General features: G+C 52.5%; 12 protein-coding genes across 12 annotated transcripts; 6 read left to right on the top strand and 6 right to left on the bottom strand.

Moving 5' to 3' along the window:
• Positions 1–1093: 1093 nt before the first annotated feature.
• Positions 1094–2982, top strand: BO83DRAFT_242334 (phosphatidylinositol-specific phospholipase C). The gene has a single exon (XM_025526973.1). It carries the CDS (start codon positions 1191–1193, stop codon positions 2718–2720), a length of 1530 nt encoding a protein of 509 aa, XP_025389882.1. The 5' UTR covers positions 1094–1190; the 3' UTR covers positions 2721–2982.
• On the bottom strand, positions 2947–4316 carry BO83DRAFT_377360 (mitochondrial 54S ribosomal protein uL10m). Its single transcript, XM_025530965.1, has one exon. The coding sequence runs from the start codon at positions 4190–4192 to the stop codon at positions 3131–3133; it is 1062 nt and encodes a 353-aa protein (XP_025389883.1). The 5' UTR covers positions 4193–4316; the 3' UTR covers positions 2947–3130.
• On the top strand, positions 4117–6118 carry BO83DRAFT_377361 (anthranilate phosphoribosyltransferase). Its single transcript, XM_025530966.1, has 3 exons — positions 4117–4508; positions 4586–4917; positions 4983–6118. Exons 2-3 carry the CDS (start codon positions 4591–4593, stop codon positions 5940–5942), a joined length of 1287 nt encoding a protein of 428 aa, XP_025389884.1. The 5' UTR covers positions 4117–4508; positions 4586–4590; the 3' UTR covers positions 5943–6118.
• BO83DRAFT_377362 (Rpo12/RPC10 RNA polymerase subunit family protein) lies at positions 6031–6983 on the bottom strand. Its single transcript, XM_025530967.1, has 2 exons — positions 6617–6983; positions 6031–6484 (listed from the first exon to the last, which is right to left on the bottom strand). The coding sequence occupies exons 1-2, from the start codon at positions 6823–6825 to the stop codon at positions 6460–6462; spliced, it is 234 nt and encodes a 77-aa protein (XP_025389885.1). The 5' UTR covers positions 6826–6983; the 3' UTR covers positions 6031–6459.
• A 247-nt stretch (positions 6984–7230) lies between these two features.
• nar1 (iron-sulfur cluster assembly protein NAR1) lies at positions 7231–9506 on the bottom strand. The gene is made up of 2 exons (XM_025528408.1): positions 9214–9506; positions 7231–9140 (listed from the first exon to the last, which is right to left on the bottom strand). The coding sequence occupies exons 1-2, from the start codon at positions 9319–9321 to the stop codon at positions 7455–7457; spliced, it is 1794 nt and encodes a 597-aa protein (XP_025389886.1). The 5' UTR covers positions 9322–9506; the 3' UTR covers positions 7231–7454.
• A 261-nt stretch (positions 9507–9767) lies between these two features.
• BO83DRAFT_377364 (uncharacterized protein) lies at positions 9768–11071 on the top strand. The gene has a single exon (XM_025530968.1). It carries the CDS (start codon positions 9848–9850, stop codon positions 10754–10756), a length of 909 nt encoding a protein of 302 aa, XP_025389887.1. The 5' UTR covers positions 9768–9847; the 3' UTR covers positions 10757–11071.
• BO83DRAFT_387535 (putative formamidopyrimidine-DNA glycosylase) lies at positions 10876–12058 on the bottom strand (the record flags this gene model as incomplete). The annotated part of the gene is made up of 2 exons (XM_025532718.1): positions 10876–11407; positions 11466–12058. 2 exons carry the CDS (start codon positions 12056–12058, stop codon positions 10876–10878), a joined length of 1125 nt encoding a protein of 374 aa, XP_025389888.1.
• A 286-nt stretch (positions 12059–12344) lies between these two features.
• Positions 12345–13481, top strand: BO83DRAFT_377366 (MIX23 family protein). The gene is made up of 2 exons (XM_025530969.1): positions 12345–12648; positions 12731–13481. Exons 1-2 carry the CDS (start codon positions 12576–12578, stop codon positions 13264–13266), a joined length of 609 nt encoding a protein of 202 aa, XP_025389889.1. The 5' UTR covers positions 12345–12575; the 3' UTR covers positions 13267–13481.
• A 230-nt stretch (positions 13482–13711) lies between these two features.
• BO83DRAFT_358354 (peptide alpha-N-acetyltransferase complex A subunit NAT1) lies at positions 13712–16953 on the top strand. The gene is made up of 3 exons (XM_025529298.1): positions 13712–14020; positions 14101–16056; positions 16109–16953. The coding sequence occupies exons 1-3, from the start codon at positions 13939–13941 to the stop codon at positions 16570–16572; spliced, it is 2502 nt and encodes an 833-aa protein (XP_025389890.1). The 5' UTR covers positions 13712–13938; the 3' UTR covers positions 16573–16953.
• Positions 16954–17122: 169 nt separating this feature from the next.
• Positions 17123–18938, bottom strand: BO83DRAFT_358358 (Tim22-complex subunit TIM54). The gene is made up of 2 exons (XM_025529299.1): positions 18734–18938; positions 17123–18680 (listed from the first exon to the last, which is right to left on the bottom strand). Exons 1-2 carry the CDS (start codon positions 18831–18833, stop codon positions 17377–17379), a joined length of 1404 nt encoding a protein of 467 aa, XP_025389891.1. The 5' UTR covers positions 18834–18938; the 3' UTR covers positions 17123–17376.
• An 810-nt stretch (positions 18939–19748) lies between these two features.
• Positions 19749–22443, top strand: BO83DRAFT_377369 (serine/threonine protein kinase CBK1). The gene is made up of 4 exons (XM_025530970.1): positions 19749–20580; positions 20655–21158; positions 21242–21718; positions 21770–22443. Exons 1-4 carry the CDS (start codon positions 19967–19969, stop codon positions 22080–22082), a joined length of 1908 nt encoding a protein of 635 aa, XP_025389892.1. The 5' UTR covers positions 19749–19966; the 3' UTR covers positions 22083–22443.
• A 31-nt stretch (positions 22444–22474) lies between these two features.
• On the bottom strand, positions 22475–23600 carry BO83DRAFT_358363 (spliceosome assembly protein PRP11). Its single transcript, XM_025529300.1, has 2 exons — positions 23485–23600; positions 22475–23407 (listed from the first exon to the last, which is right to left on the bottom strand). The coding sequence occupies exons 1-2, from the start codon at positions 23494–23496 to the stop codon at positions 22709–22711; spliced, it is 711 nt and encodes a 236-aa protein (XP_025389893.1). The 5' UTR covers positions 23497–23600; the 3' UTR covers positions 22475–22708.
• Positions 23601–23709: the final 109 nt, after the last annotated feature.

A 23709-nucleotide genomic window follows, 5' to 3' on the forward strand; every position in this document is an offset into this window, starting at 1 on the left:
TTGAGTTCAAGCATTATTTTCGAATATGATTGTCTGCTCCCAATTTCGGACGTGAAACAGAAACAGAACTGAATTGAACTGAACAAAAGCAGTACTACAGCCACGAAATACACTGGAACAACTACTTCTGCTTAAGTGCCGGATATCCATAGTCATCCGTGTACTATGCCAAGAATTTAGAGAACTAAATGATTGCGGGAGAGCATAGTATCTCAACTATGTAGTGGGCTATAAAACACTTCACAAAAATAGTACTATAATATCATATTATTAGAATCACCAGCTGATGTTGTTGTATGCGATGTTACTCCACATTCCCACATCCGCCCGCAAGTCGGGATGCGAGTTGTTCCGCCATCGAACATGGCACGTGCGGGCCGATCTATACCAGTCCACAGAGGGGCATCGAATTCAGACTCTCTTCCAGTCAATCCATGTCCTCCGACTTCAGGGTCCGGGGAATGGACTCCAACACTTACGGCCTAGTGGCTAACCATTCGATAAAAGATGTCATCGTCTTCGCCTTCAGCGGCATCCCACCCATAGAGATAAGTTGCTGTGCTCGAACAACTTACAGCCTAATTTGAACCAAACCCCGAAACTTTTCGCTGCTTCACAAACAACTATACAGTAATCCAAATTAAAGGGTGATTTGCTACAGGGATGAAACCAAATGCCGGCTCTCTCTCGATTGTCAGCCGCGGGATGTTGTATGCGGGTGGTGGATCTGGATTACGGAGAGCCTTACGACGCAGGGCTGATCATTATTAACCGCTTCAAGCACGCCCTCAGCGACGGCGGGGCCCAAAATAGCAAACATTGGCTTACGGGCTGACTTGCTAGCTCCAGGCAGTCCAATGCGCTTTCTTGTGCAGACCATTGAGCTGGGTTCGCGTCTGCGTAGCAAACTTTCCAGGGCTCCGGTGTTCCGCCTCGGCAGGTGATCCTGGGCCAGTATGGGCAGTGGGCGCCGGCCTTTATTGGTGCAATCCCCATCGAGGGTCTTCTTAGTGTTCCAAAGTATCCCCATTGCAACCAGGCACCCCCAGCCCAAACAGACCAATTACGGCCCTTAATTTAACTCTGACAGGCTGATACTTCACCCTTTTCCTTGGGATCAGCTCCCCTTTGCCAGCCTGCTAATTATAAAGTCTAGATTGTCGGTCCCGTCCGTCGGAGATCTGTCCTAAATGCCGTGTTCACTACGCCGTCCACGGAGACACGACCCGCAGAACAACGCAACACCGGAGCGAGTAAGAAATAAAAGATCCAAGAAGATGGTGGCCGAACATCTTACTATTCGCAATGTCACCTCTACGCCCATCACATTGAAGCGCATTGAGCGCTTCCGTGCCCCCGATAGATCGCTTGGGGTTCAAACTTTTGCGAAGAATTTCACACGGGTCTTGACCAATACGACCCGTGCGAACGCCCCAGTTGCTGCGGTGAACGATGATACGAAGCCTTTTGCTGAGAAAGATGTTGACATTCATGTCGCGCCCTTCGAGTCAGTCCAGACAGAGCTTCGCTCGTTCATCGAGTCCGAGAAGGAACGTTTGCGCTGGGTCTTTGAGGTGGAAGGAGAACGGCATCAAATCCAGACCCCAGTGCCCACTACTGAGACTGCCACCATGAAGGCACTGTGTGACAACCCCAAGTTCAAGCTCACGGGGATCTACATCACCGCCGCTTCCCATCTCACCATCTTTTCCTCCGCCAATCTGAATGCCTGGATGGGCGAACTGAAGGATGACACCTTGCTCTCCTCTCTTTCAATTCCAGGCACGCACAACTCCCCAACCTGCCATGTTGCAGCACCATCTGTTCGTTGCCAAGCGGTCAGCCCCAGGGAACAGCTCAGGAACGGGGTGCGATTCTTTGATATCCGTGTGCAGCCTCAATATCCGGAAGATACGTCTAAAGAGGAGCTTATTCTCGTACACAGCGTCTTCCCCATCTCACTAACCGGCAACAAATACTTCCGGGACTTGATGCACGAAGTGAACGACTTCCTGGAGCAAAATCCCTCCGAAACACTCATTATCTCTCTCAAGCGTGAAGGTCCCGGAAACCACACCGACGAACAGCTAAGTAGAATCGTCAACGACCACTATGCCCGTCCTGGGAGCAGATGGTACACGGAACCAAAGATCCCCACCCTAGGCGAAGTACGTGGAAAGGTTGTTCTTGTTCGTCGGTTCGAAATCCTCGAACACCTGAAAGACATCCATAATGGCAAAGGATGGGGTATCAACGCCAGTGGCTGGGCCGATAATTGCGCCAGTGCCACCTGCCCCAGTGGACAGCTTTGCATCCAAGATTTCTACGAGGTCCTGGAGACCACGAACATCGATAAGAAGATCGAATACGTGACCGAGCAGTGTGGACGCGCAAGCAAGACTCAGTACCCGTTTGGGGTGCTTCCAGGGCCCTTGGCTACGCGAGCCCATCCGTTCTACATCAATTTCCTGAGCGCCAGCAATTTCTGGAAGGTCGGAACGTGGCCTGAGAAGATTGCTGCTAAGCTGAACCCTGCCACTGTTGAGTATCTCTGCAGGAAGCATGGAGAGGGTGATGGTGATTGGTCTACTGGTGTCCTGGTTACGGACTGGGTAGGCTTAGATGGCGACTGGGACCTTGTACGATGCATTGTGGGGATGAATTCTCGGCTGTTGCACAGGCAGTTGATGCATGCAGAGCAGAGCAATGGCAACAATTGAGAGGGCTGATTTGGGAACGAAAGGAAGGACTGCCCGGTTGCGCTTCAATCCCGCTCCGAGTCTCTCCCATAGGATTGTCAAAAGAACCGCACCTTGTGTCAGTGATCGACCCAACAAGAGGGATACGTGAACTAGGTATCAATAAAATAATAGCCCCTATTCAACGTAGGTCACGATACAGGGTAGGGTGTACAAGCGAACAACACAGCTAAAAAGGAGTATGTATGTATTTGTAACCTAGAACTATGACTCCGGTTCTAATGAAACTTCATGTGCTAAAACAATCATGGTCTTGAAGGGTAAAAATGGAACCAAAAAGGAAAGAGAAAAGGGGGTAAAAGGAAAAAATACACGCGACATTTTATTATACATGGCAAGCCAGGCAGAAGAATTCAACAGCCTTAGGCAGTTCAAGCAGAATCACCCTTGTTCTCATCCTCGGAAGCCTTCTCCTCCTTCGGCTCCATATCCTGCTTTCTGCTCTCAAGCGTAAAGTAAAGGCTCTTTCCAGCGCCCTCCAAAGCATTCGTAATGCTGGATCCCATGCTCTGCAGAGCCATAACGAGCTGTGACCGCAGGCCATCCATACCGCCCTCGATACTGGTGACCCACTTGGACTGCTCAACATCGAAGACCTGTCCATCCATACGAGCAGCAATCAAAGACAACTTGTTCAGACCGTTCTGAACAGGGAACTCATGCCAGCCCGGGTTAGCCTTCCGGGTAGGCAAAGGAAGACCGATCGACTTGGGGGCCAAGACCTGCAACGCGGCCTTCAAGTGTTCGGGGGAGACGTGGGGGATAGTGAGGACGGCCACAGGACCAACCAGCAGCTCCGACAGCTCATGTTTGCCCTTCATGGACAGGACGGCATCATGAGCGGCGCGGGAGAGGTCATGGGAAAGGGTAGGGTCATCCCGGGAAGCGGCAAGAGGGATTTCGGCCGATGTTTGCGTGGCAGGGTCAACGGCTCTGGGGACCGGGGTGGTCTGATTAGGACGGAAGTATTCGACGATGCGGAGGGCGACTTCGAAAATGCGCGTCTGGACAATCTGGACCTTGATGTGCGGAGCCAGTGCTGGGGCCTTCCGGCCCTCCGAGGCAATCTTCTCGTCCACCTTCTGCATGGCTGCGCTCAGCTCTCGGCGGATAGCGGCCCACTCGACCGATTGGAGGTTGTCGTGCTGCAGGAAGACCATGAGAGGCGTGGTGCGGATGATGGAGGTGTATTGCCGGAGGAGCTGGGACCGGCGGTATTCGGGGTTGCGGTGCGAGGGAGGCTGCGTAGGAGGGTAATGGGCGATGGGGGCGGGGGAGTGTGTCATTTGCTCGATTGATGCGGCCGGGGTCGTGGCCGTGGCTGCTGTGCTGGCATATCTGGCAGCAATTGGGAGTTCATGCTGGTAAACGACCCTTTGTCGGCGGACCGACTGAGTGATGCGGCCGCTGGAGATGCGGACGCGAGGCGGCATTGTGGGGGTAGGAAGAGGTGTTTCGGGGGGCTAAAGGACAATTGGGCGTGGAATAGTACCTCGAGGAAGTAGGGGCCGGACGAAAACCTCCAAGACCGTGAAATTGGCGATGCCGGCGACAAGAGCAGCGTGCTGGAGGATATCCGGCTGGACGAAAATATGGCACGAAATCTTGACTTCCTAAAGTGGATTAGCCGGGCTGACAGGCGGTGGGATTCTGCCGGACGCAAAGATGACTCTTTGTTCTGCGGTCAGCGGGCATCCGACCAAACTCCGAACCTTCCTTCCTTTTCATGCAGCTAAGCTTGAAAGCTCGGTGAGTGAGTTGTGACTCATTGCTTATATAGGAGCGTGCGATCCGTTCCGTTCTACCTGCTAACATTGAAACCAAAGGCAAAATGTCCGCCTCAATTCATGACCAGAAACCGCAACATGTCTCCATTTCACCCCTCCTCAAGAGACTGGCCTACCCCGCTACGGAACGCCGGGTCGAAGCTTCGGAGATTGCCTCAGCCTTCGCCCTGATCTTCGAAGACGGAATTTCGCATATTCAGACCGCAGCGCTGCTCACGCTTTTGCATTCTACGGGATTGGATCGCGATGCTGAAGTCATTGCCAAGTGTTCGCATCGCATGCGCGAGGCCGCTCGCCAGGTCGACCGGCCTACTCTGAAGGCTGCTATCAAGTCGCGCGGGAAGAAGGAGGGCAACTACAGGGGTGGTCTGGTGAGTGATGCTGGTTATATTGTACCTCAGTTGGATCATACGGCTGACGTCTACGTTGCTTGTAGTGCGATATCGTTGGTACCGGTGGAGACATGCATTCTACCTTCAATATTTCCACAACCTCTTCGATCATTGCCTCCCCTCTCCTCATGACCGCCAAACATGGCAACCGGGCCCAGACCTCTTTCTCCGGATCCGCCGACGTCCTGAACGCCATTACTCCTGTGCCCCCGAAGATCGGCGCAGTTAACGCCGATAACCTTCCCCAGGTCTATGCGGAGACCAACTACTCCTTCCTGTTTGCTCCCAACTTCCACTTTGGCATGATGTACGCCGACCCTGTCCGGCGTGGGCTTGGACTTCGGACAATCTTCAACTTGATGGGACCCCTTGCCAACCCAGTCGACTGGGCTATCGAGGCGCGTGTTGTTGGTGTGGCCTACCAGAGCTTGGGACCGGTGTTTGTGGAGGCATTGCGACAAAACGGATGCAAGAAGGCGCTTGTTGTTTGCGGTGAGGAGGATCTGGACGAGATCAGCTGCGCAGGAAAGACAAACTGCTGGCAACTAACGGAATATCCTAATCCCGCGTACCAAGGGTCCCAGGAGGATGAGTGCTCGTGCGATGAGGAGGAACACCCCCGCACATTGGTCAAGATGGAAATGTTCCAATTGCACCCGTCCGATTTTGGCCTGCCGACTCACCCGCTGTCTGACGTTGGCGGCAGGAAGATGCCCAAGGACAACGCAGCCAAGCTGATGAGCATTCTGCGGAATGAGTTGCCTCGGGATGATCCCATCCTGAGCTTCGTCCTCATGAACGTGGCTGCCCTCCTAACGGTGTCTGGTATCTGTGATGCGGACACCAGCAACATGGGACCTGGCGATGACGGTCAGGTCATCACTGAGCGCGGCCCTGGTGGCGGGCGCTGGAAGGAGGGTGTCCGCCGAGCTCGCTGGGCCGTTGAGAGCGGCGCTGCTCTCAAGTCCTTCGAGCACTTCATTGAAGTCACGAACCGGCTTTAATCATATCAACGGCTTCCATTTCTCTAACCACCCATTCTCTTCTGACTCTCGGGTTTTTCTGTGGCTAAAAAGTATAAGCCAACTTGTTCTTCGAAACAACAGTATGGCTATTAATTTTTGGGTAGTAGTGAATAGTTTATGATACCGTAACAATCGAAATGAATACTGTTCAAGACACCCAAAACCCAAGTAATGATTCATGAACAAAGCTGAATCAACTGCCTGAATCAAAGACGAGGGGTATTTCCGCACAAAATCCCATCATCATTTATCTTCACTCGACAATAATCCTACTTGCCCATCTTCCCCCACCTCTCACTCACACCCACATCCAACCCTCCCTCACCAAAACAAATAACTTTCACAAAGAAATACATAACAACAAGAGCAAACTCCAAGCGCCACCAAATGCACCCACCCCATCATACATAAAACGAAGTCAAACAAGCCCAACCAGACCATATCAGTCTAGTCCAGCCCAACCAAACCCAAACCACTGATTCTATCAAAACCAAGTTCACCGCGCCTCGAACTGAACCATTCTGCACATCGCAAAGTAAACCAGTTAGCACAGGTTCATCCAATCATTACAATTCCAACATCTATCCTCCCCAAACCCCATCCCCCATCCTATAGCCTTAGGGAAAAAAAGAAAAGAAGAAGGAAAAACTAACCTCTTCGTCCTCTCCTTGTACAAAACCCGATGACCGCACTCCTTGCACCGAATCTGATCTCCCCTCTTCAGCGAAACGCGCGAGTTGCACTCGCCGCACAGGTACGCGACGACAGGGCCGTCCATGGGGCCACCACCGGCAGCATCACCGAAGGCGTTCTGGGCGCCGCCGCCGCCCAGGTTGGGGACTTGGTATTGTTCGCGGGACATGGTGGGTTGTATTGGTTTATTGCGGTAGTTTGAGGTTTGCGGGGTGCTGTGTGTAGAGGGTAGGTATTTGGTCGGCGTGCGGTTGGGGAGGTGGTGGTGGAGGGTGTGGTGTAGATGGTGATGGAAGGTTTGGGTGGTTTGGTTTGTTCTGGAACTTTTTTGCGGTTGGAGGTGTTTTGCTGGATTGGGTTAGGCTGGGCTGGTTGTGATTGGAGTTATGTTTGTGGATAAGGTGGTTGTGGTGGTGTGCTTAGTAAGCGGGGTTGGATTGTGCAGATTGTGGTATTTGTCGGAATATAGTACTGAGTAGGTTATCTTGATGTGCTAGGTCGATTTTGGTTCTGTTCAGGAGTATATAATTACGTTGATATGTTTTATGAAGTACGATTTGTACTGGGCTTTAACTAGTTGCTTGCCTTTTGGATTGTATCTAGTATAAGACACAATATACATCTCCCACGACTTATCGTGTTGCCACCAATTCCACCTGCAAACATGGTATCTCTCTATAGAATGTGCTGTCCAAATGCAAAGACTGTTGTCCCGATGAAGAAAATGCACGCATAGCTCATGTCATCCAAACATCACAGGGTATATGTCATAAATAAGTGAAAGAAAAGAAACTAAATTTACCAACCACCGCCAATCTTCCCAGCAAGCTCAGCAACACGAGTAGTATCGTTCGCGGCAGGCTGGGACTTGCCAACATCACTCTCAACCTCGCGATATGTGGTGTAGGCAAGCTTCGAGAGCGGGATGCCCATGGAGTCGGACCAATAACGCATGGCATTATGGACTTTGTCTTCTTTCTCAAGAATGATTAAAGGCTGCGACTGGCTTCCGGCTTCCGACTCGGAGTCAGACTCCGCAGAGTAATATGCCTCGTCTACACGGGCAAGCCAAGCGCGTTGCTCATGTGGTGTCGGCTTCGACGAGGAGTCGGGCACTTCGCCCGAGGTTGAGGACTGCACGCTGGAGCTAGCTTCGCGGGCATCTTCAATGCGTATCTGACCTCCTCCATTGGTACAGCCTCCAGGGCATGCCATGACTTCTACATAAGCGTAGTCTGTACCAGAACCACCAGAAGCAGCGCCCCGTCCGACTGGCATTCGTCGACTACCGCCCGGAAGACGAGAAGCCCGAGCTGGTTTCAGCTTGCGAACAAGATTTTGAATATTGCGGAAGCCGTAATAGCGAGCAGCTTTCAGGATAGGCGTGTGCTCCGACGACATGAGGGTGTACTCGACTACATCGGCATTTCTTCCTCGTTGAGTGACAATCTCACTGCCTGGATTACGTGCTTGGAAAGTCTGAAGCACGTGGTGGAGGTAGCCTCCGGATGTACCTGCGGCAGTTGATTGTCCTGGGGAAGACTTTGAGAACAGAAATTCGTTCAGAGTGGTATCGGGGAATGGTGGTATATAAGACTGAGGAAGGGATTTGAACGGTAGGTTGGGAAGCGCAAGGCCCCTGGAAGACGCTAGGCTTAGAAGTTCGCGAGTGGTGATCACGCAATCAACATCACGGACGGCTGTGTGGTCTTCGTCCTTCGCAGGCAGCCACGAAGCATCGGTAAGCTCCTCACGACTAGCTTCAAGCTTCTTGTCAAAGCAAGGCATGACGGCCAAATGCCATATACGAGAGGCCGGGATGCCAAGTGATTTACTGAGGACAGTCTTGAAAAAGGTGCCCGCCAACGCTTGCGGTGATTTGAGTCGTGACAGATGTGGGAGAACAAATGGATGTGTCTTTTCCGCATAACATATCCAGCCTGGACATGCGGACGAGAGGATCGGCCGTTTGGGAAGAGTATTGGTTGCGCTCTTTGTGCTAGGGGAATCGGGGTTGGTCGTCAAAGTCTCGCCAACTTCGTCCGCCGTAAGGACCAAGACAGCCTCGCGCAGAACATTGGTGTCGACAACCCATGTGAAGCCGCTGCCATTCTTGCCTCCAGCCCGCAAACCGTGGGGACCGCTGAGGAACTGCTGGATCATGTATGATGCTTCCTTCTCCGTGATTCCATAGGTTGCTGCTAGGCTTGCCCTCACCTGAGGGCTAACACTTGCGACGAAAACTCGGCCTTCGTCATTGTCCGTGCCCAGACCCTGTGCTAATGTCCCATTTTCACGGTTGATCAGCAACTCGGGATGCGCATCCAAAGTGTTGAGGACTTCCGCATGCGATTGCAACGAGATGAGCACGGCCTCAGCTGAAGTGACGCACCCAGAGCAGGCGAGGCAGTCAGTCAAAGAGATTTGTGCCGGTGGAAGATTTTCAGGCTGCACTTTGTCTTCTGTGGTTACTTCATAGGGGTTCTGAGAGATTATAAATCAGCGCTCATTCATTGGATGGAGTGGGGTACAAGCAGGGAGAAGGTCGAGCACATACATCTGTTTTCGAAGGATCCTTTGCAGGGAGAGTTTCCACAGGCTTGATGCACGCAACTCCGGGAGAAATGAAATCGTTCAAGTCGTCGGCAGATAGAATCGCACTCATTGTGGCGGCAATTGAAGACTCCTAGCTAGATGAGCAGGTATAGCAGCGCCACTCCGCAGCGGGCTCAGAAGTCTGCGCTGCAACTCGGACCGTGCTGATTTAGCAATATGAAAGCTTCGACGTCGAGTTGAGAACAATGTGCAAGACTTCAGTGTGCATGGAATATGAGAGCAGGTAGAAGAAATGCGACAGTGACAGTGATCGAAAGAAAGACCAATGCTTTGTCATCTGCAGTGGCGACGAACTCTGATGTTACTGGATGCTTATCGGCAGCCCCGCGATCGGCGATGATAAGCTGACCGCCTTTCAGCACCGCCCGCCAGGCACTCGTGTTCTGCCGCTCGTTCGCGTTGCCCCTCGGATTTCCACTTGGCTGGCCGCTCACCAGGCACCCTGGTGCTTCCAGCCTTGCTGCCTAAGTCTGCTCTTACTGTCAAGTCATGCCACACACTACACTAACAGACATGTAGCCAGAATAACCTTACATTCTGCTTACATAGTTTCACAGCAGACCACAAGTACAAAGATGAGCCAAAAGTTATTACCGGACTACTTCCGACCGGTCAATGTGCGACCACGGCCTATGTCGGGAGCTGATAGGAGAGCAATACTAAGAGCGACCGCGGAAGAGACTCAAGCCCTTCTCCCCGGCATTCTAAGTACGGTGCCTCGGGCGCCTCCAACAGCACAGTACTGTCCACGCATCAGATATCCTTCTTTAAATCCAAGATTCAGTCCAAAGCTGTCAACCCATGTCGAAGTCATATTTGGAGATACGTTCGACATCGCCATTAGGGTTAATAGCCCCTCCAGGCAATTCCGGCAAACTGACACGCGGAACGTGTGTGTCTTGAATATGGCCAATGAAAGCAATCCAGGCGGCGGTTGGCGTAATGGAGCTATGGCTCAGGAGGAGGCTCTTTGCTATCGAAGCAGCCTCAGCTCCACCCTTAAATACCGATACTATCCCATAGGAGAACGAGACGCCATCTATTCTCCGACCGTCGTTATCTTCCGTGAAAGTTTCACACAGGGCCATGGGCTGATGGACCTGCAGAAGCCTGAACATCTCCCTATTGTGAGCGTTATTAGCGTTGCTGCCCTGGAAAGACCAGAGGTGGACTATACGGCAAATCCAGCGGCATTTAAGTTTCGTTCTGATCGAGAACTGACCAAAGACAAGATGCGGTCTATTCTCCGCATTGCAGGGTTTAAGAAGCATCGGAGAATAGTCCTAGGAGCTCTGGGTTGTGGCGCATTTGCGAACCCAAATGCCGAGGTTGCTCAATGTTGGTTCGAAGTCCTGAATGAAAACGAATTTCAGGGATGGTGGGAGAGGATTGTATTTGCGGTTTTAGATGACATGTCGAAAGTTGCTCAGGGTAACAGCAATTTCGATGTCTTCCGGGAAAGGCTGCATGGATTGAGGGTATGAACAGGTAGACCAGGAAAAGTGGTACATAGTATTATATAAAACCGGTATAATAACGTCCGTCACGTCGTATCTCCCGATACGTCGCTAATATGGCTATAATGGTACAATGGTCGGGGTTCCTACTTTCGAAGTCGGCCAGAGCGCCTTCTGGTAGTTTGTTGTGCTTCTACCAGCTTAGTCTCTGTCTCATCGATGTCTTCCTTCTTGACAGAAGCCCTGCTTTGCCTTTTGGGCCCTGTCTTGGGCTTCAAATCCTCTTCGCTAGCTTCCGGTTCGCTCTCCTCCTTTTTCACTGAGGCCCGCTTTCGCTTCGACTTTGCCGGCGCATTACTGGCGTCTTCACTGCTGACGTCCTTGGCTACTGGCCCAGTCTTCTTCTGCACGCTTGGAACCACTGCGCTGGTTCTGCCGCCTACCGTAAGGAAAGTGATTTTTTCCCCGTTTGGCAGCACTGATGGCGTGTTCTTCTTGCCTTTACTCCACCGATGTTTGAACAGCCAGTCAGCTGGGAATTTCTCCGAATCTGCCAGAAGTTCTACGGAGGTGGAGCAGATATAATGTATCGCTGAATGGAGCTCTTTGATCTGGTCATCATCAAGAGTGTTGCTGTATTGCTCAGGGTGTATCTTAGCTTGGTAAAGGATTTCATCGCTATAAAAGCAGTCAGCTGGATGAAACTGCCATAAGGGGAACCTGAAGAAAAACATACCCCATCCAGTTGCCTATTCCGCTGATATTCGCCTGATCAAGGAGCAGGGCTTTTACAGGTACCTTCTTGCTTCTCAGCTTCTTTGCCAGCCACTCCTCCGATACAATGTCTTTATCGGCGACAGGATCTGGGCCATTCTCTTTCAGAGGACTGTATTTACGGATCTCCTCCGCGGGACAGTCTACCAGACGTATCCTGGCCAGTCGGCGAAAATCAACAAACGCAGCCTCTGTCTTTGGATCGCCATCGGTCTCAAGTAAGAATTTCCAGTACTTCGGCGGCCACTCTTTATCTTCTGGTTTGTCTGTCCGGTAGTAGTATGTGTCGGCGTCCCTGATCTTCAGCCAGCCCGCCATACCAAAATGCATAACTGCATGGGGTGGTGATGACATAGCAATCCAGAAGTACTTGCCCTGCTGTCCGGCACCAGTAACTTTCTTCCCTTCCATTGCCTTTTGAAACTCGGCAGCAGTGGTGCCCGCTTTGCCGTAAATAATGTCATCGTTTTGCACCGACACCTTGGAAAGCGTTTTGCCGACAAGATGTTGACGAAGGAAATGGACTATACGTGAGACTTCCGCTAGCTCGGGCATGATGTTCAATGTTGGCAGTCTCTGTCGGGAACGGAATATTGTGGCGTGAACTTTTGTCTCTTTGGTTCGGACCTCCTCCCAGAATAGGCTCAAAGATGTGTATAAAGTCAATTCAATGAAGTCACGTAAGTCGAGCAGAGGCTGAAGCAGGAGGTCGTGGCGCGCGTCGACCATCACGTAGTCCCGTGATTACAGAATGCTAACCTAATCGGGTAATATACTAGGGAAGTGTGAAGTACGGCATGCCAGCCGAACCTCGTGAGAACTTCAACATTAACTTGTTGAAGTCATTGCATTGCTGCATTGCTAGCCCACGGCCCTTTTGGACGTTACCATAGCCCCGGACTAGTTACCCGGTCTTCATTTACCTCAGTAGCACAGTTGTTATTTGAACTTCTTCTTTGCAGCCAAACGATCCGCTGACCGCGGTCCATATTGTACAGCTGCCAAAGTGGAGTGGTTCTGGACGAATACTTCCAGGTCAGAAAGTGACTCTGGAAAGGTGGAGGATCGGAATATGTCTCGAGCAACGTCAACCTCAGCTCCTCAGCTGACACCCCAATTCTGTTTCAACGAGAGGTTGCTCAGAGGTATGCTCAGCTACGGCCACCGTCAAGTCCACAGATAGTAAGGGCGCGGGGACTGACCCGGGGTATCCTGGCTGCTGTACAGATTTTCTACGAATTTCTAGATCGACCATAGATGACTCCATTACGCAAAACCTCAATGCCTTGTTCACCCCAGCTCGACAAGGATTCGATCCATCTTCCACAGCTATTCGACAAATAGACGCCAGTGAAGGGAAGCAGATCGAACCAGCTGCTTGCCAGGGCTTCAAGGATAAGATCTTGTTTCCGTCATGGCAAGTCCGTTCGGACGTGCTCAACTATTGCGCCGGAGTGGCCACAAGTCCCGACCCGGAAGACCCGGACCTCATTCTCCAGCAGACCGAATCTGCAGAGGATCGCGAGCATATTGTCGATGATCGCCTAGACCCATATGCGGCCCGGTTTTTGCCTCGGGAGGCACGGACTGAGTCGTTGGCCAACCTTGTCCGCACTCAACGGGGGGTCGAAGACATTATACGCACGCGCACATGGGGTTTGGTAACGGAAAGATGTGGTGGCCCGTCGGAGGGCTGGGAAGAGGCGCTGAATAAATGGCGTGAGAAGAAACAACGAGAGCAGGCACCACCGTTGACAGAGTGATATGATTCCGGGTCCAGTAGTAGTCACCGCATTGGTTATGGTTGAGGGCCTCCAATCCCTGGAGGTCTCATTTCCAGCTGCATATTGTCTGGTTACTGATCTAAGTTGATGAGACTGGACTTGCTATGTATATGATGTTGTAAGATAGTTGCATATAACAGGCGTTCTTGGTTGGAGCCCAGGCGGGATGTGTGAATCAAAACATGAACTTGGCTTGAATCGCGTACTCTACCATTTGTTACCTATTAACAGACCAGACGGTATGCTGTGAATACTCATTAGCAATGTAACTTGCCGACAATTGGGTGATATGGAGGGTAAGGATCAGGGCCGCCAGGTTGCATCTGCAGGCCGCTTCGGATAATAATTTCGTCTGGTGCCGGGCAGCCCTCGAGGACGGCGGTCGGCAAGAACTTAACGAGTAAAAGCGATCATTTAACCATACCATTTGAGCCGCTTGAACGGGTGAATCAGAGGATTGGATAGGGGCCAAGGAGAATCCTAATATTTCCTAGGACGTGCATGCTGTCAGAGTGTTGGTCATAGCTTATCGCTGCCTGATCGACTAATCGTCGTCCATCGTCATTCCTCCCCCGCGCACTTCGAGCTTCCGTCTTCGCACAGTCACTTGGCAAGTCCTTCACAGACCACCACCGGCCAACCACACTCACCATGCCGCAACCATTGAACTCCAAGGATGCATCCTTGTTCCGCCAAGTTGTTCGACACTATGAGAACAAGCAACACAAGAAGGGTGCGTTTGCGATCTCGATTGGACACGCTGGAGGTCTCCGCAAGTGAGCAAGAAAGCTAACTGTGCTCTCTTCCGAACAGGCATCAAGACCGCCGAACAGATCCTGAAGAAGAACCCCAACCATGGAGATACCTTGGCGATGAAGGCTCTTATTATGAGCAACATGGGTCAGCAGGAGGAGGCTTTTGTGCTGGCCAAGGAAGCCCTGAAGAATGACATGAAGTCGCACATCTGCTGGCATGTGTACGGATTGCTGTATCGGGCGGACAAGAACTACGAAGAGGCAATCAAGGCATACCGGTTTGCATTGAGAATTGAGCCGGACTCACAGCCAATCCAGCGGGATCTTGCGCTGCTGCAAATGCAAATGCGCGATTACCAAGGCTACATTCAGAGCAGGAAAGCCATGCTGCAGGCTCGCCCGGGTTTCCGACAGAACTGGACGGCTCTCGCGATCGCACACCACCTCTCCGGAGATCTGGAAGAGGCCGAAAAGGTTTTGAATACTTACGAAGAGACGCTAAAGATCCCTCCGCCGACCTCGGATATGGAGCATTCGGAGGCCGTTCTGTACAAGAACGTGATCATGGCCGAGGCTGGTAAGGTGGAACAGGCGTTGGAACATCTGGAGAAGGTGGGACACAGGATTTCGGACGTGCTTGCTGTGATGGAGATGAAGGCGGACTACCTTCTGCGACTGGACAGAAAGGCTGAAGCGGAGGCAGCGTACATTGCGCTCCTGGACCGGAACCCGGAAAACTCGCTCTACTACGATGCCTTGGTCCGGGCGAAGGGTATCCCTAGTGATGACCACAAGGCCAAGAAGGCCGTGTATGACTCGTGGATCGAGAAGTTCCCCCGTGGTGATGCTGCTCGCAGAATTCCCTTGGAGTTCCTGGAGGGCGATGATTTCAAGCAGGCCGCCGACGCCTACTTGCAGCGCATGCTCAAGAAGGGCGTTCCCTCTCTATTTGCCAACATCAAGTCACTGTACAGCAACCCCGCCAAGCGTGATACAGTGCAGGAACTTGTTGAAGGCTACGTCGCGACGACGCCCCAGTCGAACGGCTCCGCGGAAGGTCAGTCCGGCGCCGACAACACTGAGTTCCTTTCTTCCTCCTACTACTTCCTCGCTCAGCACTACAACTACCACCTCAGCCGCGACCTGTCCAAGGCCATGGAGAATGTCGACAAGGCCCTTGAACTATCGCCCAAGGCTGTGGAGTACCAATTGACCAAGGCCCGGATATATAAGCACTATGGAAACCTCGAGAAGGCGGCTGAGGAGATGGAGAAGGCCAGGCTGTTGGACGAAAAGGACCGTCACATCAACTCCAAGGCTGCTAAGTATCAACTCCGCAACAACGAGAACGACAAGGCTCTTGACAACATGAGCAAGTTCACTCGTAACGAAACCGTTGGTGGGGCTATGGGTGATCTCCATGAGATGCAATGTGTCTGGTACCTGACCGAGGATGGTGAGGCGTACCTGCGTCAGAAGAAGCTCGGCCTCGCGCTGAAGCGATTCCATGCTGTCTACAACATCTTCGACACCTGGCAAGAAGATCAGTTCGATTTCCACAGCTTCTCCCTTCGCAAGGGCATGATCCGTGCCTATGTGGACATGGTTCGCTGGGAAGACCGCCTGCGCGAGCACCCCTTCTACACCCGGATGGCCGTCTCTGCCATCAAGACTTACCTCCTCCTTCACGATCAGCCCGACCTGGCTCACGGACCTCTGCCCAGCGCCGTTGCTGACAACGACGAGGAACGTAAGAAGGCGGTTAAGAAGGCCAAGAAGGAGCAGCAGCGCCTGGAGAAGATTGAGGCGGAGAAGCGTGAGGCCAGAAAGGCCGCAAGCACAAAGAGCGTTGATGGAGAAGTGAAGAAGGAAGACTCTGACCCGCTCGGCAACCAGCTTGCCCAGACGCAAGACCCGCTCAAGGATGCGACCAAGTTCCTGACACACTTGCTGGAGCTTAGTCCCAAGAGCATTGAGGCCCAGTGTCTCGGATTCGAGGTTTACCTCAGGAGAGGTACGTTCACCCTTTGCTATCAATCATTATCACATACTAACCGCAACCCCAGGCAAGCACGCGCTTGCTCTCAAGTGCCTCACCGCGGCCCACGCCATCGACGCATCCAACCCCACCCTTCATGTCCAGATCCTCCGCTTCCGCAAGGCCCTGGATAGCCTTTCCGAGCCACTTGCACCCCAAGTCGCCGAGGTCGTCAACACCGAGTTCGAGGCCTTGCTCCCCAAGGGCCAGAACCTCGAGGAATGGAACAACACCTTCCTCTCTACCCACAAGGAGAGCGTCCCCCACCAACAAGCCGGCCTGACCAGCCGCCAGCTCCTGAAGCCCGACTCCAAGCCCCAATGTGAACAGGACCTCATCGCCACCCTCGACTCCAAGGACATCACCATCGACACTGCCCTGGCAGGCCTGGAGCTCCTGAGCGAATGGGGAAGCAACCACGCCGCAAAGTCTGCTTATGTTGAGAAGGCAAGCAGCAAGTGGCCCGAGGCGACGGTGTTCCGCCTCGACTAAAGTGATAGGACAGTTTTTTTTCTTGGACTACTCATACTCAAAACTTACCTTTATACTTTGACCCTCTGTAACATGATTGGCGGAAAGGAACTTCTTCTCCTTGTCTCATTAGCTTCGTCTTCCTCCTCCTACTTGTCTGTCTCCTTCTCCTTATCCCTACCATTCTTCTATCCTTAGAATTTGATCAGCTACGAATTTGTAGCTGTAGCTGGATCCTACCTGGGTGTACATATCTAATTGTACTGAAGAACCCTGGTATGTGGTGTGTCTGTGGGACGAAAACTATACAGCAACATGCTTTTCGAGATCCATCGAGGCGTATTGTATTAGACTTTTGCAACAAATAGAGAATAGCCCAGTCAGAACAAGCGGTCTGGGGCTAGTTTGGTTTGGGAGCCTTTCACGCGCGTTGACATCAAGGCGTTGCAGGAACGTACTTCAAGGCCCGAGGCACTTGAATGTGCGACCTAGAAATTGTAACGTTTTATTCTCAGTACTAGATATACATTCCCACGAGGTGTTCTTATACTAGATACGAGACATTTGACCAGCCAAGATCATCTTAAATTTGACTAATATACAGTTTGAAAAGGAGATGTCAATAGTTAATACATATACCCATCCATCCAGACAAAACACGTTTCCCATGCAATTGATCGTATCGACCCCCAGATACCAAGGACCAGAAAAATAAGTAAGCATGTGTCTATATACCTCTAACCCAAACACAGATAGAGATCCAAGTACCCTTTCTATTTATGGTGACAACAATACCCTTCCCGCAGATCTTTCTCAAAAAATGACTTACTCCTCATCAAGGTTGCCCAAAATGGGCTTCCTTCTCAACGTCTCCTCATCCTCTCCGTATCCATACTTCACCCACATACGCTTCCAGAACGACACAGGGACAGGGCGTTCCTGACCCAGGATGTATTCCTGGCCGTCGCGAATGCGCTGGGCGCGGGCCTCTTCCTCGGGCGAGACGCTGAAGCGATGCATGCGAGAGGCGAGGCGCGGGTCGATGACGATGTCGTCGAGCCACTCGCGTTCCTTGTCGGGGTTGGCTTCGTCCTTGCGGTGGACGGACTTGTGCCATTCCTTTTCTTCCTCCTCGAGGATGGTCTGTTGTTCATAGGTGGTGTTGCCAAGGGTATCGTCGGAGATGGGGGAGGCATCCGAGGAGCCGGAGCCGGTGTGGTAAGGGCGGCTGTATGAGGCCAGGACGATGGCGGCGACGTCGCGGCCTACGCTCTCGGCCATGTGGCGCTGGTTAAGGTAGCGGTAGAGTCTGATGGGGGTGTTGAGGAAACCCAGGATGTGGGGGAAGGCGATGGGGACGGAGCCTGAAAGAGTCTGGGGGATAGTACGGGGGAGGGGTTGCGATGAGTAGTCGGATGTGGAGATGTAGGCTGGTGTCGGTCCGACGGGTTTAGCAGGCTTCTCTTCCTTCTTTTCCTGCTCGGGGGCGTTGGCGTCGCCCTCCTTGGTCTCGGAGGAGGTCTCTGCGGCGGGTGGGCTCGATTCCACGGGAGCGGGTTCCTCCGTGGGCGGAGGCGGAGGGGGAGGATCGAGAGGTCCCAGCCAGCCTTCGTGCAGACCACGAATGTACTCCTTCCATGTGTGACGACCGATGACCAGATCACCCTTCGGTCCAGGCTCCTCGATAACGCCCATCTGCGTCCTCGCGGCGAAAACGACGTCCTCGACCGTGGGGTCCTCCACCACTGTGCTCGGTTCGCCTGCCTTACGTCTCCATTTGCGAATGCGCTCCGCGTAACCAGCACGGATATCGCCTTCCCTCCTGCCTTCGATGATTTGGTAGTCCAGTGCCGCCGCCACGAGGATCGGCTTGACATATTCTTTGAAGTGGTCGCGAGCTACACGGATACCGTCACCCGGTGGCGCGGACAGGAAAACGTTGATTTTGCGTCGGGTTTGCTCGATGGGAAGATGCTCTTTGGAGATGTGAGCGACGAGGTCACCCCATTTTTGTTGCGCGCGGCGCTTCTCTCTCCGGTCGTAAATGACAGCTGCGGCGAACGAGCCGGTGATGGTGAAGAAGATCATCCAGTTTCGGGAGGGGAGTTTCATGCGAAGATTCGGCATTCCTTGGAGACTATTAGGTATGAAGATATTGGTTAAGGGCATTGGGGATCTGTACCAAGCATTCTGAAGGCTGGGTTGGAGGGCTTGGGAGCGCTGGTGGACGCTGCGGACTGGGCCGGGCCTGAAGCCGCGGCGGAATTGGAGGATTCCGCCATGATGTAGGGGGATGGAAGGGAAAGGGTATAAAAGAATTCGGGGTATATAATTAAGATACAAAATAATAAAACTTTTGGTACGTAACAGGGAGCAGGAAGCACTCCCTCATGGCATGTCGTGAAGGGAAATGCATGACTGCCGAAAAAGTTCGGGATGCTCTGCGCAGCTCCGGTCGGGACGAGGGTTTATCCGGAGGCGAGGATGCCGAGTTGAAGGTGGAATCTGGAGGAGCAGCACAAGATGCACCCCGGCTAAACTCAGTGTTGCATACCACGGAGATTTAGTCTAAAAAGACCAGGTCTCAGATGATCCCTTGGAGTTTCAGATTGTAAATTTCGAACCCGTCCAGCTGAATAGACATCTAGAAGGAGACATGATTGGTATATGCTGCTGGAACATTCATCACTGCTGGAGCACTAGCATTCCCTTAATGGTAATAGTCTGTCATCGTGAGGGATACACCCGCTAGGTCTCTAATCCTTTATACTCCTTTGAAGGCAGTGAAGACATATTGGAAGATGAAGATGGTAGCAGCGAATACATTCAATCATTGTGAGACAGCATTCGTGGCACCAACTGAGTGCCGTATGAGTCTGGAACATTAAGCATTAAATATCGGTCCCTTTTTCAGTTCCCCTCTTTCCCCCCGTGCTGATCGGATCATCAATCCTTGAGTAGTAGTGGTGGTTGCAGTAGCATCGTGTCTTTTCTTTGGTATCCTATATTATCCTTGTCTCCGACTTCAATTCGGGATCGTGAACCTGAAACACAAAGCTGGTTGCCCGACAGATACTTTGTTAGAGAGGGTAGTAACTTAGGAGTACGGGACTTGCCGCCACTGGGGCAGAAGAGCCAGCCAGCCTCTGGTTGTCGTGCCTGGACCTCTCCACTGCATTTCACCCCCCTCTGGTAAGCCAATCTCAGGGACACAGCGAGAAAGCGCTCCTGAAAGTTGCTTGTCGAAAGCCCCCCTTCGCCTCCTGAGGCCACCGCTCCTTCGGGCTCTTGTTTCCCCCTCCCCCTTGGATTATTCTTTCCCATCTCCATCCCCCCAATTCTTCATCCACTCGCTCTCAACTCCCCCCGCTTTCCCTAGCCCTCGTTTGGTAGTCGGGGAGGAAAGTTTCCCATCATGGATCCCAACAACAACAACCGACTCCACCTGAATTTCGGGTACAACGATCGTGGTTTCAATGCGGCGGCGGCCAACAACCGCGCCTATCCCACTACCCCCTCCGCCTTCCCCCAGCCGATCTACCAAAACCAGGGTCCCCAGGATTATATGGACACCCAGAACGGTGCCTATGCTCAAGGTGGTTATTTCATGGCCAATCCCTACCAAGCTCAGGCTGCCTACGGCCAGCCGCATTATGGCCAGAACCTGCAGTCCCCTCAGCCCGCCTACCAATCCCGCATGGGTTACGGCGCGAACGATGGCACCAACGGCTTGATCCAGCAGTTCTCGAACCAGGACCTGAACTCCCCTCGCTCGGGTTTCTTTGCTCGTTCTGCCTCGCCAGCCCAGCGACCCCGAACTGCGGGCTCCCCCGCCTCCGGGCAGCAACAGCCGGGCCACCTGGCGCCTCCTATGCCTCGTAGCCCTCGCACCCCCGCGGAGAACGAAGAGTTGCAGCGGTATCCCGAACGATACTCGGAAAATGTCCACAAGCGTGGTAAGGCAGCCAAGGAATTGGTTAGCGTCTTCTTCAATGAGAACATCGAGCGCGCACGCGATCGCAACATGCGGTGAGTAATTCACAAATGCCACAGCCCCTCCCCTGCTTGGAAAACTGGTAGCGCTGACTCGGTGCGTTTCCTAGGTCTGCTGAGCTTGACAAGATGATTCGTGAACCGAGTATCCCCAAGGAGAACAAGTGCAAGGACGCAGAGGTGCTGGCTAAGAAAGAATCGAATTTCCTCCGATTCCTTCGTACCAAGGAGACCCCACAGAACTTCCAGACCATCAAAATTATCGGAAAGGGTGCGTTTGGTGAGGTGAAGCTGGTACAACGGAAGACCGATGGCAAGATTTACGCGCTGAAGTCGTTGATCAAAACGGAGATGTTCAAGAAGGACCAGCTGGCTCACGTTCGCGCGGAGCGTGATATCCTTGCTGATTCCAAGGACAACCCGTGGTTGGTGAAGCTGCATGCTTCTTTCCAGGACACCGCATACTTGTATCTGCTGATGGAGTTCTTGCCTGGTGGTGACTTGATGACCATGTTGATCAAGTACGAAATTTTCTCCGAGGATATCACCCGATTCTATATGGCCGAAATTGTCATGGCGATCGAGGCTGTTCACAAGCTCGGCTTCCTTCACCGGTAAGTACTTGGCGCTTGATGCGGCCAGCAGATGCAAAGTCGAAGTTCGGCGGGAAGCAGGTGCTAATTGTTTTCGTCGATAGTGACATCAAGCCTGATAACATTCTTTTGGATCGTGGTGGTCACGTCAAGCTGACGGACTTTGGTCTGTCCACCGGAGGAAAGAAGACCCACGACAACTCCTACTATCAAAACCTGCTGAAGAACTCGACGTCAAAGGACAAGAACCGCAACTCTGGTTACTTCAACGATGCGATCAATTTGACAGTCTCCAACCGTGGCCAAATCAACACGTGGAGAAAGTCTCGTCGCGCAATGGCATACTCCACGGTCGGTACTCCGGACTATATCGCCCCCGAGATCTTCAACGGTCAAGGATACACCTACCTGTGCGATTGGTGGTCTGTAGGTGCTATCATGTTCGAGTGCCTTGTGGGTTGGCCCCCGTTCTGCGCGGAAGACACCACCGACACCTACCGCAAGATTGTGAACTGGAGAGAATGCTTGTACTTCCCCGAGGAACTCACTCTTTCGCGCGACTCCGAGGGTCTCATCAGAAGGTAAGCTTTATGCGCGTCATTCGCCGATGCATCATGCTAATTCTGGATTAGCTTCCTCTGCGACACAGAGCACCGTATCGGAAGCGATGGCGGACAATTCGGCGGCGCAACGCAGATCAAGAACCACCCCTTCTTCCGCGGAGTCGTTTGGGAGCAACTGCGCAGCATCCGTGCCCCGTTCGAACCGCGACTGAGCTCGAACATTGACGTGTCGTACTTCCCGATCGACGAGATTCCTCAGGAGGACACCAGTGCCATCCACCGCGCCCAGGCTCGCGCCATGCCGGACGAGCAGGAGGCGGAGATGAGCCTTCCATTCATCGGATACACGTACAAAGCGTTCAACGCCTTCCAGGGAAATTGAAGATACAGTCGACATCCGAGTGTCCTTGTGAACCCACGATAGACGTCATTGAAGAGTCCGACAGCGGGCGGGCTTGCATTGATGGCTTTTCAGTGGCGCATTTAGGTTCTGGTCTCGGGCATCCCCTTGTGCATCAGTTTCATCCAGCATCTAGCGCATTTGACATTTCGCCTCAGTTGGTCACGACCTAGCATTGTTCATTTCCTATTACCTTATTGATTTTGCATCCGTGTCGCGAGACGACGATTGCTAGCTACCGACTGTATTGTATCTAACCGGGGATACAAATGAGTGGATATCATATCATGTATTAGAAAAGCCCGCGAATGCAGGACTGTGTTCCGTAGCTATTAGCATTTAGCCAATGCATAAAATTGCGGTAGAAGTTGCGTCTCATGTAGAACTAAAACTCTCATCGTGGATAGATTGTATCATTAGAAGAACAAGTAAAAGAGGGCATGGTATTGATGCGAAGCCACTCTAATGCATAACACAGCAATAGAATAGAAAGAACGATAGCCACAACATTTTGCCAGCAGTGCAAGCCCATGAAACGCCATACCCGACCTTCAACAGGAAACCAACAACAGCAACAACAATAAAGAAACATTCACTACCCCTAGGACTTATTCCTTAAGAGGCGCCAAACCCGGCACACCCGAAAATCTCTCCTCTCTCTCCGTCTTAAACATGATTTGAACCCAAAACTCCTTACTATCCTCATCAAACCACGTCCAATACCGTCCCTCACGACGATCAATCTCCCTCGCCTGCAACTTAAACCCACACGTCTGATACGGCTCGGCCGCCACCACCAAATACTGAAAGTTCTTATCCGGCGGCTCCTCAACCTTCTGCTCAAACGCCGACATAAACCGCACCTTGGGCGTCACACCCGGCGTAATCTCCTGATACTGCAACTGGAACAACATGCCCAACTGTCTCGTCAAGGGGTCCCGAATCTTCGTGATCTTATACCCGGGCCGTCCAATCTTAATCGTCTGCTTCTTGACCTGCACGCCCATCGCCCCGGGAATAGACGACGGATCTTGATTCTTCCCCTCGCGCTGTTCGCGCGCCGCGCGCCGTGCAAGGTTCGTTTGATGTTTCCGCCCCTGCGTGTGCGCCAGGTATGACCCGTCGTTTTGGTGTACCGTTAGACATAGTCTGCATTCGAAGCTGCCCACGTGGTTCTTGAAAAAGTAGGGGTCTTTGTCCAGGTCGATGGTTTCGAGCGCGAGTTTGCGCAGGCGCTCGCGTCGGTCGGCGTTCGTGGCGGAGTGCGAGGCTACGCCGCCGCCGCCGAATTTGGAGCCCGCGCGGTTCTGTTTTGAGAGAGGGTTTTTGTTAGTGATGGGGTTTTGGGTGTAGATGATGGAGGGGTGGGTGTTGTTTTGCTTACTTGGTAATCCATCCTGCCGGGTTGTGGTTGCGGAGATGGATAGCAGTGGGATATGGAGGTGATGATATCGTCGTAGTAGTGTCGAGGAAGTTCTGCTTCGCCGATTTGGAGATTAGCTTCTGCCTCAGGCATATAGAGTTATGTAAGCGCGGGTGTGGGTTGCCATTGGTGGAGCGGGGAGAGTGGGAAATCCGTCACATGCTGGGGACGCTCGTTGTATCTATT

This window comes from Aspergillus eucalypticola (assembly GCF_003184535.1).
Source record: "Aspergillus eucalypticola CBS 122712 chromosome Unknown BO83scaffold_8, whole genome shotgun sequence".
NCBI lineage: Eukaryota > Fungi > Ascomycota > Eurotiomycetes > Eurotiales > Aspergillaceae > Aspergillus > Aspergillus eucalypticola.